The sequence below is a fragment of the Trichoderma atroviride genome, chromosome 2 (assembly GCF_020647795.1).
Source record: "Trichoderma atroviride chromosome 2, complete sequence".
NCBI lineage: Eukaryota > Fungi > Ascomycota > Sordariomycetes > Hypocreales > Hypocreaceae > Trichoderma > Trichoderma atroviride.
The window spans coordinates 4366640-4380685 of record NC_089401.1 but is presented as its reverse complement, the minus strand read 5'-3'; the positions used below and the strand labels follow the sequence as shown (position 1 = coordinate 4380685).

At 45.5% G+C, this 14046-nt stretch overlaps 6 protein-coding genes across 6 annotated transcripts; 3 read left to right on the top strand and 3 right to left on the bottom strand.

The window, feature by feature from the left end:
- Nucleotides 1–539: 539 nt before the first annotated feature.
- Nucleotides 540–1631, top strand: TrAtP1_004244 (uncharacterized protein; the record flags this gene model as incomplete). The annotated part of the gene is made up of 1 exon (XM_066112225.1): nucleotides 540–1631. The coding sequence occupies one exon, from the start codon at nucleotides 540–542 to the stop codon at nucleotides 1629–1631; it is 1092 nt and encodes a 363-aa protein (XP_065968308.1).
- A 755-nt stretch (nucleotides 1632–2386) lies between these two features.
- TrAtP1_004243 (uncharacterized protein) lies at nucleotides 2387–4756 on the bottom strand (the record flags this gene model as incomplete). The annotated part of the gene is made up of 8 exons (XM_066112224.1): nucleotides 2387–2833; nucleotides 2892–3111; nucleotides 3177–3283; nucleotides 3340–3442; nucleotides 3504–3747; nucleotides 3804–3870; nucleotides 3921–3965; nucleotides 4028–4756. 8 exons carry the CDS (start codon nucleotides 4754–4756, stop codon nucleotides 2387–2389), a joined length of 1962 nt encoding a protein of 653 aa, XP_065968307.1.
- Nucleotides 4757–5111: 355 nt separating this feature from the next.
- TrAtP1_004242 (uncharacterized protein) lies at nucleotides 5112–6826 on the top strand (the record flags this gene model as incomplete). Its single annotated transcript, XM_014083831.2, has 3 exons — nucleotides 5112–5151; nucleotides 5236–6168; nucleotides 6237–6826. 3 exons carry the CDS (start codon nucleotides 5112–5114, stop codon nucleotides 6824–6826), a joined length of 1563 nt encoding a protein of 520 aa, XP_013939306.2.
- Nucleotides 6827–8241: 1415 nt separating this feature from the next.
- TrAtP1_004241 (uncharacterized protein) lies at nucleotides 8242–10751 on the bottom strand. The gene is made up of 9 exons (XM_014083364.2): nucleotides 10643–10751; nucleotides 10014–10593; nucleotides 9916–9960; nucleotides 9799–9865; nucleotides 9490–9745; nucleotides 9328–9430; nucleotides 9145–9269; nucleotides 8860–9079; nucleotides 8242–8803 (listed from the first exon to the last, which is right to left on the bottom strand). Exons 1-9 carry the CDS (start codon nucleotides 10741–10743, stop codon nucleotides 8441–8443), a joined length of 1860 nt encoding a protein of 619 aa, XP_013938839.1. The 5' UTR covers nucleotides 10744–10751; the 3' UTR covers nucleotides 8242–8440.
- A 1451-nt stretch (nucleotides 10752–12202) lies between these two features.
- Nucleotides 12203–12661, top strand: TrAtP1_004240 (uncharacterized protein; the record flags this gene model as incomplete). The annotated part of the gene is made up of 1 exon (XM_014083317.2): nucleotides 12203–12661. The coding sequence occupies one exon, from the start codon at nucleotides 12203–12205 to the stop codon at nucleotides 12659–12661; it is 459 nt and encodes a 152-aa protein (XP_013938792.2).
- A 124-nt stretch (nucleotides 12662–12785) lies between these two features.
- TrAtP1_004239 (uncharacterized protein) lies at nucleotides 12786–14037 on the bottom strand. Its single transcript, XM_014083830.2, has one exon. It carries the CDS (start codon nucleotides 13872–13874, stop codon nucleotides 12885–12887), a length of 990 nt encoding a protein of 329 aa, XP_013939305.2. The 5' UTR covers nucleotides 13875–14037; the 3' UTR covers nucleotides 12786–12884.
- Between the last annotated feature and the right edge of the window lie 9 nt (nucleotides 14038–14046).

Sequence of the window (14046 nt, the reverse complement as noted above, 5' to 3'; positions counted from 1 at the left end):
TTGGGTGTATATGAGGACAGATGAGAAAGTAAAATACCACAAACTTGACGCTAAAGTTAAGGGGAAAGCTTTCTATTTTCGTTCTATTCAAAGCCACAGGAAAATGTGAACTTATAGAAGTAAAGACAGCTCACCCCAAATTGGCCTTTTTACTTGCACGTATTTCAGGGAGAGAGTTACCTATCCAGGATCCCAGTTGGAGCTCAATAAGACGGCCAGTCTACATATAAAGGTATCTACTACATATAAAGGTATCTACTACATATAAAGGTATCTACTACATATAAAGGTATCTAATTAGATGTCATATACACTTGGTAGCTAACGTCAGGAGAAGCAATAGTAGCAAGAGTGGCAATAGTAGCAAGAGTAGCAATAGGTAGTAAGCCACCTACATGAGGTAGCTAGAGTCCTGGATACCTCGTAGAAGTGGATTTTCCTTGGATATTTAAAGCAGCCACCCCGTCGTTTGTTCTGTATTTTTTTCTTCTCTTCTTTTCCTTCTTTCAATGAATTCAATACTACTCAAACTTGTTACCATGGAACTAGACCTTCACAAACTGTTGTCACTTCAAAGCCAGATATCTACCACTTCATCAGATGCCGCCGCGGATCATGAAGAAGGCTGCCGAAAGATTGGAGCAGGAGCTTGTGGCGCAATCTTTGGGGTTGATGGAGAGTCAATGGTCTTCAAACTGGCAAAGGCAGACCAGGAATCGTTATGGAACGATTTCCGAATGCACAAACTTGTGGCGGAGAGTTTTCGCAAATGGAAGTCTCCCAAATGGAAATATACCGACGTCAAAGTCCCCGCCTGTCACTACTTTGTGCCGCAAGACGACCATCTCTACTTTGATAAGAATCCCAGCCTGGTAGAAGCCGCCAAAGAAACATGCAACCTGCCAACAAGCGTTCTCGTTTCCGAGCGAATTCAACCACTTTCGAAGCCTACCCGCGCCTTACTCATCGACAAGTACTGTCCACCCCAAGCCAAGCAAATGGCTCTCAATGCTGCCGCGAATAAAGACTGTCTAGTGCGACTATATCTCGGGTCGTTGAAAGGCAGAGAGGAACGGTCTTTTTCGCTCAGAAATTTCAAAATGCACCTGGACCAGATGGTAGAGCTTCAGCTAGACATCAAAGAGCTGGCTGGCAAAATGGCCACTGCCATGGCCATTATGCACTGGGCTGCCAAAACCGATGCCCGAGATATCGAGTTTGTCCTAGGCAGCTCTCCTCTGAAAGCTGTGGCTGAGATGAGTGCCGAGGATTATCTCAACCTTCCAGGACCTGTCTACACCGGGCCTCCATCACGGATCCACGAAGATTTCTTCGTTCGCACAACGGATCTCTGGCTGCTGGATTTCAATCAGGTACGACAAATATCCATGGATGAAGCCGGCGTTGCCATGGCGGTCGAAGCCATCAAGCTCAATGATCCGTATATCCCTAAGCCGCTGCAAAGGTCAAAAGTTCAAAGGCAAATGTGGGATGAATTTGTTGAGCAATATCTTGTTGCAGCACATGCGATCTTACGAGAGGAGCCCAATTACACGCAAGTATCGGGTTTACCCGCCATGTTCATCAGCGGAGTCATTGATCTTGAGAAGAAGAAGCAGGAGAAAAAATGAGAGTTTGTTTCAAAGGATAAGAGGAAAAGTAACGTAGATCTATCACGATTAATATAACATACTTTATTCAAGGCTAAAAGTCAGTCTCACAGCAATGGCTGAGGAATGTGATGTAATCTAGGTACTGCTATTTCTGCTATTTCTGCCACCTCTGCCACCTCTAGCAAGATTATGGATAGTTTGTAGTGTAACTATCTATATCCAAATCTTTATCAACGGCGCCTAAAAATGAGAAAAGTTTTATGCTTTCAGAGTTTCCGTCCGCCAACTTAAGTGAAAGAGAAGGTCTTGTAGCTGGTCAAGCCCCGTCGAGTCTTCAGAGCCATTGTTAACAGGCTCTGATTTAGTGAATTCTGGCGGAGAATTGACACGAATTTGGTAGCAGGGGATAGGTGATGATTGGAGATTTCTTGTAGAGAAACGGTACGAATTTGTTGATTTCTGGCACAAAATCGGTGGCGATTGGCGACTTCTGGTAGAGAAGTGATGCGGATTCGGTGGTTTTTGCTATCAGCAAACTTTTCGGTGAAGGTTTGGCGATTTTTAAAAGAATCAGTGGATATTTTATGGGATATTGGATAATAAAAAGAGCGTCGTTATTCGAAATGCTGGTATCCTTCATACTTCTTTCCTGGACTATAGCTTATTTGTAGATAGCAATAACTACTCAGGAATATGCTTCCTTTTCGCTTGAATTCTTAGCAAACATATTTCGTTATCCACCAGCATCATAAACATAACATCACCTCCATAAATCATTCATCACTGAATTCGTCGTCCCAGCCTCCTGGCCCCTTTCCAGGAGGCACATAGGTGCCACTATTGTCCTCGCCAAGTTGGGCAGCATGCCGATGTGCCGCAGTGCCACTCTCGCTATAATCAGCCGCGACATTCTTTGAGGCGACAATCTTGTCGTCATGTGAAATCTCGAAATCCAAGGAGACGCCGTTGGAAGTCATCTTGATCACATAAGAGAGTCGCCTGATGACGCGGCCCTTGTTATTCGTCCATGTAGGGAGATCGTCGAATTTGGGGATCCTCGACCAGCGTAACTGGCAAAGCTCTTTGACCGTCTCATCGCATCGTTCTGATGGTTGGAAGCTGTTGGAGTAAATGAGATTTGTTACGATTTCGCTGGCTGGTGATTCAAAGTCTTGGCTGAACCCCAGTTCAATAGATTTGCCCACGGTTATGGTCTCGCCCTTGATGACTATTAGCCATGTCCCTCCATTTCGATCACATATGCAATTAATCACTTACAATACGAAGAAACCAGGAGGCTTGGTCGGCGGCCATGTACACTCGCGCGATTGGGCACCACTCTCTGTCTTGAATACTGTGGTCTTTCTCGCTCCATGGGATGACGTTGCACATTGTGCCGTAACTAGCTCTTGCGATTCTTGAACAAATCGCAGATTCAGTTGCACCATCGGATTGTTCAAGTCCTCTGATGGCCGCACCGCGACAGACTGCTGTCCAGCTATATCGTTGGAAAAAGAATAAAAGTCAGCCTCGTCTGGTTTCAAAGTGTCAGTTTGTACTTACGGTCGTGCTCCAGAGCTCTGTAAAATCTCTATTTTGCCTCTGAGACTTTCAACCAAGCAGTTATATAGATAGTGGCATCTTCCAAAACCACCAACCAAGATCACAAACTAGTAATCCATATCAGTTTTCTATTCCATCAGACAGCTCAAACCCAGTTACATACCTTGGGTTGCTTCTTGTACCGCCTCTTGACTTCGTTAACTTGAGCTGCTACAAGTTCCACAACTTGGCTGGTTATCGGCTGAAACACATTGACAATTTCATGACTGTTAGGCACGTTAATAATTAGTCTCTTTTGTGATGGGTGATACCTTTTTAAGGGCTTACTTGTGTATGCTGATATCTGAAGAAATGTATTGCTCATGATCTCTCTTCCGTGAACTGACGGGGGCTTGTATGGACCACTTGCGACCATCGTTGCTGAACTGTGGCTTTATGCCATTTTCCCATTCATTATTCATAAGACGAGCTATTCCATCTTCCCCAAGTCTTTCCCAAGTACTCAAAGGAATCTTTTGTCGAAGAAGATCTCGGAAACGCTCGTCCACAAACGTGGCGCCACAGAGCTTTCCTAAAAAATACATAAGCTGTGTGAGTCTGAACAAGAAAAGAAGATGTGCTGCTTACCATCTCCCCTAACGCTTTCTTTAACTCTCATTGGGGTTTTACTGACGATGGTATAGGTAATCACATCCTGTGAGGCAAATGAGCTGCGTTAACGTGAAAATGAGCCAAATAACTTACGACAGTACCTCCGCCAGCGTCACAGACGACGAAATGATCACCGGGCTATGAGATCAATCAGTTAGTACGGTGATGGTAGTTTCAGTTGCAGCGAACATATGCCTTACCACCATATCTGCTCTATCAGACAGATCTTGCAGAGCAGCTAGGGCAGCCGCTTCAGGCTCTGAAATAAACTCCAGCTCAGTATCGAAGACACCGCGAATGTTCAGAATCCCTGCTTTTTCGATCGCCTCTTTCATCCGAAACTGAGCATATGCAGGCCAGATAGCCGGCAGAGTGACAACCACTTTGAACGCGGAGACTTCGACTATAGATGCTCCCTCAGCTCGCTCGATGCAGCTAATGGTATACTGCCATAGCTCTCGTAGGTAGTCGCTGATAACATCCACAACATGGGTGTTGGACTTTTTGAGTGACTTTATTGCGGTTCGCAGATGTTCTGATCTTCTCTGATATTCCGGAATATCTTCTTTGTCGAGAAGGCAGAGCTTGAACCATTGGAGAGAGGCTGATCCCAGTGGAGCGACATAGCCCCAGAGAGGAGCACCATCTTTCTCTTCGCGAGAGATGACGGTGGGCACTTTTTCTTTGTCGCTGTTGAAGTTGAAGCGAGATTTCCAGCTCGTAATAATATTGATCTGTTCTGGCCGGCTTGAGCGAGCCCAAGCGACACCGGAGAAGCTATCCAGAATCAGTATCAGAAACAGCGTGATTGCGATAGAGCAGGCGTACGTAGTTCCAAAGTCTATGCCTATGACAATCGTTGGATCTGCTGCAGAGGCATTTTGAGTCCCTCTGTTAGCACCTCTTTGTCTTCGATCAGGTCTCGCCATGATCAGGCACTTCTCAATTTTTTTTTGTTGCGAACAAGGAGTAAGCGATGCCAGGTTTGTAGTTGAAGAGAAAGAAATGTGTGGAGTGTAAAGGAATAGAAACAATGGTCAGGCAAAAGTCACATAAATGAGAGCGCGTGTTTCACTGCATTGTCAGTTGGCAGTCATCTGGCAGAAAGCTCTGCATATTACCACCCCCGCTGTTAAATGCCCTCTTTGCGTTTTTTTGCTTCTTCTTCTTTTCTCTGTTTCTGCTTTCTAATTTCTTTCAAAAAAAATTTCTTCAATGTGATAGAGCATTGATATTCAGACACGCCGAAGCCGATTCTTCTCCCATCCGAGAGATTACGACACAATGCCGCCACGCGGTATCGGCACTCCCAGCAGAAGACGCGGTAACTAACATCCTTTTCATGAAAATCTGTTTTCCTTTCAATAGCTGTATCAAAAAGACCGAACCGAAGTTAACTATTAAGCAGGATCTTTAGAATCTTCGCACATCGATGATGAAAATCCAACTGTTGAAACGCCAGCCGTGGCATCACCCGCACGAGCTCAAGATAAAGAATTCCAGGATAGTGAAGGGGAAAACCCATCTATCACTGATGGAGCAGATGAAGATTATCAAGATAATGTCGTTTCAGGCAAAACGCGCATCAAGGTAAAAACTTCTCGGAACCTGCGTTCGACTGCAAGCAAACAGGATTCAGCACAGTTGGGATCGCCGACATTGAGTCAAACCGAGACTCCGAATCCGAAGAAACGAGGCCATGAGAAACACGAAGATGAAGTCATACGTCCTGGAAAGCGCGGCAGGAAACCTGCAGTCCAGACGGAGGTGAAGAATTTTGAGACGACGATTTATGGATTACTGGATGATTTTAAATCGAAGGCTCATGGCTTCGAAGCTTCCAAAACTAAGAACCAGGAATTGCGTCTTCAATTCAATGCTCTCAAAAAGGAGCATAAGAAGGCTCAGCAAGCACTTCATCATCAGGAAGAATTAGAAGAGTTGCAGAGCTCAAAGATCGACCAGTTGCAGAATGAGTGTCGCAGTTTGAGAAGAATGCTAGAAAAAGCGATCGATGACGCCAGACAGGACTCTGGCAGATATACCAAGTTTTCAGATTCTGATATAACCACAGAATGGGGACAATTAGCTTTCAACGTTCGTGGTCTGGTTACTCAATGTTTCACCAAACGCCCCGTAAATGAATGCGATAGCATCGAGACTCTGATGAGACAGCTTGGAAGACGCTCGTCTCTATCAGTCTGTGACATTGCAAGCCTACGAGTGGCTGTTCTTCGACGACTGATATGGGAGAAGGTCATTCTCGGTGTATTATTAGGGAAGCGGCCCATCTGGCACGGAGCGGCTGGCCAACTGTTAACACAAATCGTTTCTATAAAGGGTAATTCTTTCTTTTTCTGTCTCATCCCAGCTTGTTGACAAAATCAGTTGACACCTCCGCTCGCATAGGCCAAAAACAGCCCAATAACCCTCATTGTCTCGAGATGATTAGCCACATGAAATTGAGAGCGATGAACGACTTCAACGAGGAGCCTCAACTTGACGAAACAACTAAAGAGGCTATCAATGGTTTGATTGATGCTACCAGATTGTCGCTATGGCAATTTCTTCCGAGCTGCGAGGTGGAAAATTTTCAAAAAAGAACAATGGATTTGACTATGGCCGCGAGGAATCTCCATACGATGATGATGAAGTCAAAGGCCATTTTCTTTCTGAGGTGGCTGGGGGATGGTGATGGCAAGCAGCTTGCGCAGTATGACCCGGAGTCAATGGAAGCTATGCAGAGCCATATGGACGCTCACACATTGCAAAATGATGTAGAGTTTGTCGAAGCACCAGCCTTGGTAAAATATGGCAACGCAGATGGCGAAGGCTTTGAGTTCAGTACGACTCTTTGCAAGGCTTCGGTCGTACTCCGAGACGTGGAAATTATATCGACTTCGGAGGATGAAACGATGCCCAGCACGGCAAGCCATGATAAGGCGTCAGATGATTTGAGCAACGCGGCAACTAAAATAAAATCTGAGCCGGAACAATAACTTGGGTACTTCTATAATATCGACTTCATAGTGGATCTGGACAACGGTTGGATGGTGGATTATAACCTGCGTCCTAAATTCCAATGTAACTCACCATGAACTTGGAGATTATTGGGTTTAGCCTGTCCAATATAATGAAAGCTACTCTCTGCTAGATCATTGTCCATCTCTCGGAGCGAGAAAGGAGAGTCGGCAGTGCAGTCGTGCAATTTATGTGCCCACTTTCGCGGAACGATTTCTTTCGTATAGACAAAATCACCAGGCCAGAGTGCGATGGGCTTATTTGACTGCAAGATAGCCATATTCTCTGATAGGATCGACGACGAGTGTGTACTCTTTGGCCTTCTTGAAACCGGTTGATACGCGGCAGCAACCGTCTTGGGAATACTATACGACGTCCCTCTAGCTGTAGCTTTCGTATCTATTCTGGATAGAATTCTCTGAGTAGAACCTAGGAACTAAATAGGGATGTGATTAAAAGCTTTGTTTCTAATAAAATCAGTTATAAAATTGTAAAACTTAACTCTATTGACTTAGCATTATTGCATATTGTCTGGTGACTAGATGTGCATACTCTGGCTATACACTTACCTGCCATTTGCCTTATGTTTCAAGTGTATGATCATCTGATTCAACAATATCGCTTGCTATTGCGGTATCATTCGTTTATGCCCTTTGGCTCATTGGGATCTTAATTGTGATTGCTTGGAGAATCACAAATCCGATTATGGGATTTGTCGTCCTAAGCATTGCAAACATCACCAGCGTAGACTCGGATGAACGCTCTCTTGTCCTGGTGAGCAAATACATGCGCTATGCTGCCGCTGTTACATGAACACTGGCAGGACTAACCGTAGCTACAGCTGTTGGATCTCGAGTCAACCTGGCCATGGATTTGACTAGAAATTATGAGAGGCTGAACCACGATGTGTAGGGTGACAGCATACTTTCACTAGCGACTTTATGTAGTAGTCATGGAAAGTGTTATTCAGTGTTTCAGCTTTATTGTTTAGATCCCAACTGTAGCTTATATCATGAAATTAAAACTATTTACTACTACCTCTACTACCTCTACTACCTCTACTACCTCTACTACCTCTACTACCTCTACTACCTCTAGCTATATGTATTTACGTATTATATCTTATGCAGACGAGTGATTCCGTTATGCCGCGGCCGGATTTCTGGATAATCAAACTGGGGTGCTAAAATCGAGTATCCATCTTCTTCTTCTTCTCAGCGGTATCGCTTCTATAAGTCTGTTGAATTGCGATTCTAGACGATGGGGTTTATCACGGCATTTCCCTCACTCTCCTTCAACCAAGCAGTATCTTATCGGTCATTGAGCACCGGTGATGAAACTTAGAGCACGGCTTCGGATAAGGCACATCTGTCTCTTTATTAAATGCATCCATCCTCAAATTTCCCTGAATCAAACTATCAAGTAACTCTGATTTATCTTCCTGCCAAAGCCAAGTAGTCTCATCTTCGCACTCTGCGTGATCGTAAACATCCAAGCTAAATCAGCCCGCGTATGCTAAATCTGAGTGTTGGTTGAAATTATTCAGCCTTCACACTGAAAAATCTTCTTTAATCTCATTCCATATCACACTCTCAGTTGCGGCTACTAGCGAGAGCACCGCAGTGGCCATAATCAATGTCGATATTCTTCGAGGCCACGCTTTGTCCTTTGTAGATAATCTCAAAATCCAAAGTCACACCGTTCGATGTCATGTTAGTGTCAAAGCAGAATTGCCTAATAGTTCGACCTTTGGAATTCACCCAAGTAGGGAGTCTGTTGAATTCAGGAACGGTCGACCACTGAAGTCTGCAAAGCTTCTTGACTGTCTTATCGCATCTCTTCGGTGGAGTGGCAGAGGTTGAGTAGATGAGTTTTGTGGAATAGTGTGTGACTGGCATTTCGAGGTCTGTACGGTATCCTTTGGAGATTGATTGGCCCACTGGAATGGTCTCCCCCTTGATATTTGTTAGTATAGTCCAATGCAACGGCTCGCTTGAATGCTGTAACTCACGATGCGCACAAACCAAGAAGTCTGGTTTGCAGCCCGATATGCCTGATGTATATCAGACCACTCTTTATCTCTTATATCGTGCTCCTTCGCGTTCCATGGCGTAGTATAACATTTCACACCATAGCTCATTCTGCTGATCCTCGACATGACCGTTGAGCCCCTTGTACTGTCAGACAGCTCAAGCCCTCGTATTACTGCTCCTCGGCAGACAGCTGTCCAGCTTTATCGTGAAAATGAAGCTAAGTGTCAGCTTCTTGTTGTATAAATACGTCAATGGACACTTACGGTTCTGCACCCTGGCTCTGTAGAACCTCGACTGTTCCCACAAGCCCGTTTCTGCGATTCAAAGCATCCTGCATTTCTGTAAAAAGGAAAGGTTGCCTACCAAACCCACCAACGAGTACGACAAACTAGAGGATATATATATTAGTACTTCGGTAGTGTTGCCAGATAATATCAAAACCGTACCTTTGGCTCTTTATTGTACTTGTCTTTGATGGCCTTCACTTGGTTATCCACAAGGTTTTTGATTTCAGCCACTATTGGCTTGAATATCCTTTGGATGTCTTTGCTGTTTGTTAAACAAATTAGTACTATCCAGCACTATACAAGCGACTGAAGAAGACTCACACATCCAGCTTAATGTCTGAGAAACGGAATTCATCATGGGTCCGCTTGGGTCCCTTTACCGGGATCTGAATCATCCAGTGTTGGTCAGTGTTACGAAATTGAGGCTTGATTCCGTTCTCCCAATCGTTGTTTATAATTCGTCCCAGTGCTCCAGTCTCTTCAAGCGTTTTCCAGGTATCAGGAGATATCTGATCAAGTTTCTCTCGAAGAATTTCTAGAAAACGTTCGTCCAAAAAGGTGGCTCCGCAAAGTTTTCCTATACATCACATCAGTTGCCAAACATGTAGCATCAAGAATGCGATACTATACCGTCTCCCTTGACGCTTTCCCTGACTTTTATCGGGTTCAGCTCGACAACGGTGTAGGTGATGATGTCCTGGCTGTGTGAGCTGCATCAAAATTTAAGACATGATTCCAAAGACTTACCACAGTGCCTCCACCAGCGTCGCAAACAACAAAATGGTCGCCAACCTAAACCTGTGCGTTAGTTGATAAAATACGATTAAGATATAAGATGTTCTTACCTCCATATTTGCCTGATTGTACGTGGAAATACCTTTCAGAGTAGCCAATGCCGCAGCTTCAGGTTCTGGAAGGAATTCTAAGATTGTTTGACCAGCTTTTCGAGTGCTCAGAATCCCAGCCTTTTCTATGGCTTCATGCATTCGCATCTGAGCATATATGGGCCATATTGCAGGAATTGTGGCAACAACCTTGAACCTGCAGAGGTCTACCAGCTGTCCACCTATGGCTCGCCTAATGTTGATGATACTGTGTTTCCACAGATGTCGCAAGTAGTCGCTGATGACATCTACGACGCTCTTTCTTTGCTGCTTCAAAGCAGCTTGAGCAGCTTGAAGCTGTGTTGAGTGACTGACATCGTTGGGAATATCATCTTCGTCCAAAAGGCAGAGTTTGGACCACTCAATAGAAGATTTTTTGTCAGAGACAGAGTAGCCCCAGAGAACTTTGCCGTTCTGTTCGTATGACATGATGCTTGGGGTCTTCTCTTTATCGGAGCAATGGTACTTGGCTGAATCCCAGCTAGTGATCATGTTGATATTGGCTGGTCGAGTTGAGATGGCCCATGCTACACCTGAATAACTACTAAAGTCAGTACTTGTGATCCAGTAATAGAGAAGGGTGGACTTACGTCGTGCCAAAATCGATTCCCAACGCAATGAAAGGTTCTTCATTCTTTGATTGAGAAGAATCTCCGTCGGTATTTGCCTCATTTTGGGTGGATGAAGCCATGGTTGCTGGTCTTATCCCAAGTTGAAGTGAGGCAAATGTGCTTCCTGTAGGAGATGGAGAGTGCGCGAGATATGGATAGAAGGAGGAGGAAAGTTGAATTGCCTTGTACGCTCCACCCTTCAAATAGAAATAAGGCGGCAGCCCTCAGTCACTTGACCGCACGCGCTCAGCCGCAGGCACCTGGCAACCCGGATTCACTTTTCTTTCAGCCCAGGAGATAAATTTGCTTTGCCAGCCGTCACCCCTTCGTCACACTTGCTTTTATGCACCCACCCGCAGGCATCTGATAACACGCATTCACCAACTTTCTTCACTCTTTTTAATTCCAACCCAAGAGCCATCAAACTCGCCATATCAATCTTCATTTAGTTCGTACGGTACTTGCTTTTGACCTTACTCTCCATATTGATCCCACTGCCTTGAAGTAGCTCCACCAGCTTTTAGAACTCCTGAAGTGCATTCAGGAATAATGCCAGGATATAGTTCCAGTTCTACGAGTTTTCTGGAAGATGGTGAGAAAACATCTTGGGGCATTTGCTTGATGCACTTCAACCTCCACTCCTTCGATAAAGTTAATAGCAGGCTAACAAATGCATCATGCAGAAGCAGAAGGCGGCGATGACGACAATACTTTGGCGAACAACTCACGAGCAATGACTCAAAGCACACGTTCGCTTAGAGGCTCGCATGCATCTGCCCATGGCCAAAAGTCAGCTATCCCAGAACGAGTGCCAGTCCGCCAGCATGAGACTACAGAAAGCAGGAAGCGAAATCATGTCGAAAGCGAAGACGAGCTGACAGGGTCTGCGAAACATCCCAAGACACAAACGTGCTCTGATACCGGGGTGGAGAACTGGGAAACTGTCTTCATAGGGATAGCATCTCGTCTGGACCCTGAGGCCGTACGTACCTTGCTCGATACTAGTAGATCTAAGATCAAACAGCAGCGCAGCAAAATAGCCCGCTTGGTAGCGCTAATTCAACAGGAGCGAGATGTTCATCAAGGATTTGAGACGCATCAGAAAGAAAAATACGCAGCACTTGAAAAGGATTTCAGGGCCCACAAGAACAAAATGGCTTCTATTCTTACAGCAAATATTGAGGCTTTCGGCCCCAAGGTATCAGATGACACCATTGTCGGAGAGTGGAAACAACTCTATTATAAAGTTCAAAACATCGTTTGCAGTTATCTAACGAGTACCTCACCCCCTGGAGCATCAGCTGATTGCATGTTCCTGCGCGACATCATTTCTCGGCGCCAGCTATGGTTGATAATATGCTTTTATTGTTTTTCGGGCCGTACTGAGCACTGGTATGGAAGGATTGGCCAATCGTTGGCACGTCGCATCGACCAGATAGGTACTCAGCCGCTTAATATCTTTCTCATGATGGTAAATCACTAATTATTCCCGTTTCCCAATTAGATCCTTGCGCTCCTCCGAGCTGCCAATATCTAAAGATGATCAGTAACATGAAGTCAGCCTTTGACCCGAACATCAAAGAAGACGGAAGATTAAATGAAGATTTTGAGCAGAATCAGGCCATCACAGATGCAATGAATTGTTTCAAGGATGACATACCCCATGGACAGAAAGAGGTATTCAAGAGAGACATTGGGGAGATTATTAAGCAAGCAGCAAATCTCCATTTCGCCATGATGAGGTCGAAGGCTATCTTTGTCGTGCAAGGGGCCGGAAACGATGGTGGAGGGGACGATTGTGAGTACGATCCGGAGACGATGATACCTTTGCAAGACGGGATCGATACTACTTCATCAAGCTACGCCGTTGAATTGAATGAGTCTCCGGGTGTCTGGAAGATTGGAAATGCAGATGGAGAGAACTTCGATCGTGTCATGGTTTTATGCAAGTCCGTGGTGGTCGTTAAAGAGAAGAAAGTAACGGTACTTGTGGAATGATGATACCACAGAAACGGCGTGCCAGACTAGGCAATTTGAAGCATGGATAATACTGGGCGAAGATCATTCTGGGAAAACAAATTACGAATGAGCTTAGCTATGACTTGAGAGCACAAGGCAACTGCAGAAAATAGACAGATTTTGATATACAGATCCATCTCTATGGGTATAAAATGAGAAAAGAGGCTAAACCAAGATGCTATGTATTTGACAGACAACTCTGTCAATCGTGATCTTCCTCCGTTAAACCCGGACACCCGTCCATCTCGGCATCCGGATACGCCATTTTGCACCAAAAGCAATACCAATGCGTCTCTCGCAAGTACATGACCAGACGGCCCAGTCTAGTGCCAGGGTCAAGCGCGTTAAATTCGTCCAATTCTTCATCCACCTCGTCCAGGTCATCCGCAGTCGCGTATACCGTTTGTTTCTTGCCCAGGGCTTTTTTGTCGTCGTCGTCCTCATCGCCGCTTTCGTATGTCGGCAACCGAGAGAGGGACTGCTCCAAGTCATATATCATCCGTCGATCACGCTCCTTTTCTTCACGGTGGCGAACCAGGCCACGATAGACAACGGGGAAAGACTTGAGCGGGCGAGATGATGTCGGACGCGGTTTTGAGTCAGACGCTTCTGCTTCTTCGGAAGATGAAGTGGGCTCGGCTGCGTCTTTTCCAGCCTTTTCATCGTCCAGCCTCTCTGCCGTGCGTTGTGCGGCATGGAGTTGCACTTCCAGTCTGGCGTCCTCTCTCTCCGCTCTCACCCTCTCGCGATACTCGTCAGGATCGACTTTGACGGACTTGGCGTCTCTCTCCTCAAAAGCCTCCCGCAGTTTTCTCTTCTTCTCGTTGTCCAAGCCAATGCCGCCACGGTCTTCTTTCATGCTGATTTGGATAGGCTCTGATTTGCCGGAACTTTCGCCGTCTTCAGTCTTTTTCCCCAGACTACCGCCTTTGAAGCCCATTTTCGCCATCATGGCAAGGCCTTTGCTCTTCTTTGAGCGTGGGTCATCCAGCAAAGAGGTTGAGAGAGCCTTTTCCCTCGCGGCAGCTTCTTCTTGGGCGAGCTCTGCCTTTGATTTTATGACGCCCCGAGCGCGAGATTCTTTCTTGAGACGCTGAGCGCGCTGGACTGAGGACTCTTTTGTGGGAGCAGGATCCGCAAACGTCATGTTCATGTAATCGTCTTCATCGTCTTCACCAGACATTTTGGCCATATGCTCTGAATTATGGTCTTTATGAAGCAGAACGTTCCCTTGTTCGGATTACTGTCTAGAAATTGAGTATGTAGACAGTTGGAGGAGCAATTGAAGAAACGATTTATACAGTAAGAGATGTGATATTGAGCTTTTGGACGCGCTCTTCTCACGCGGACAAAGCATACAAGAA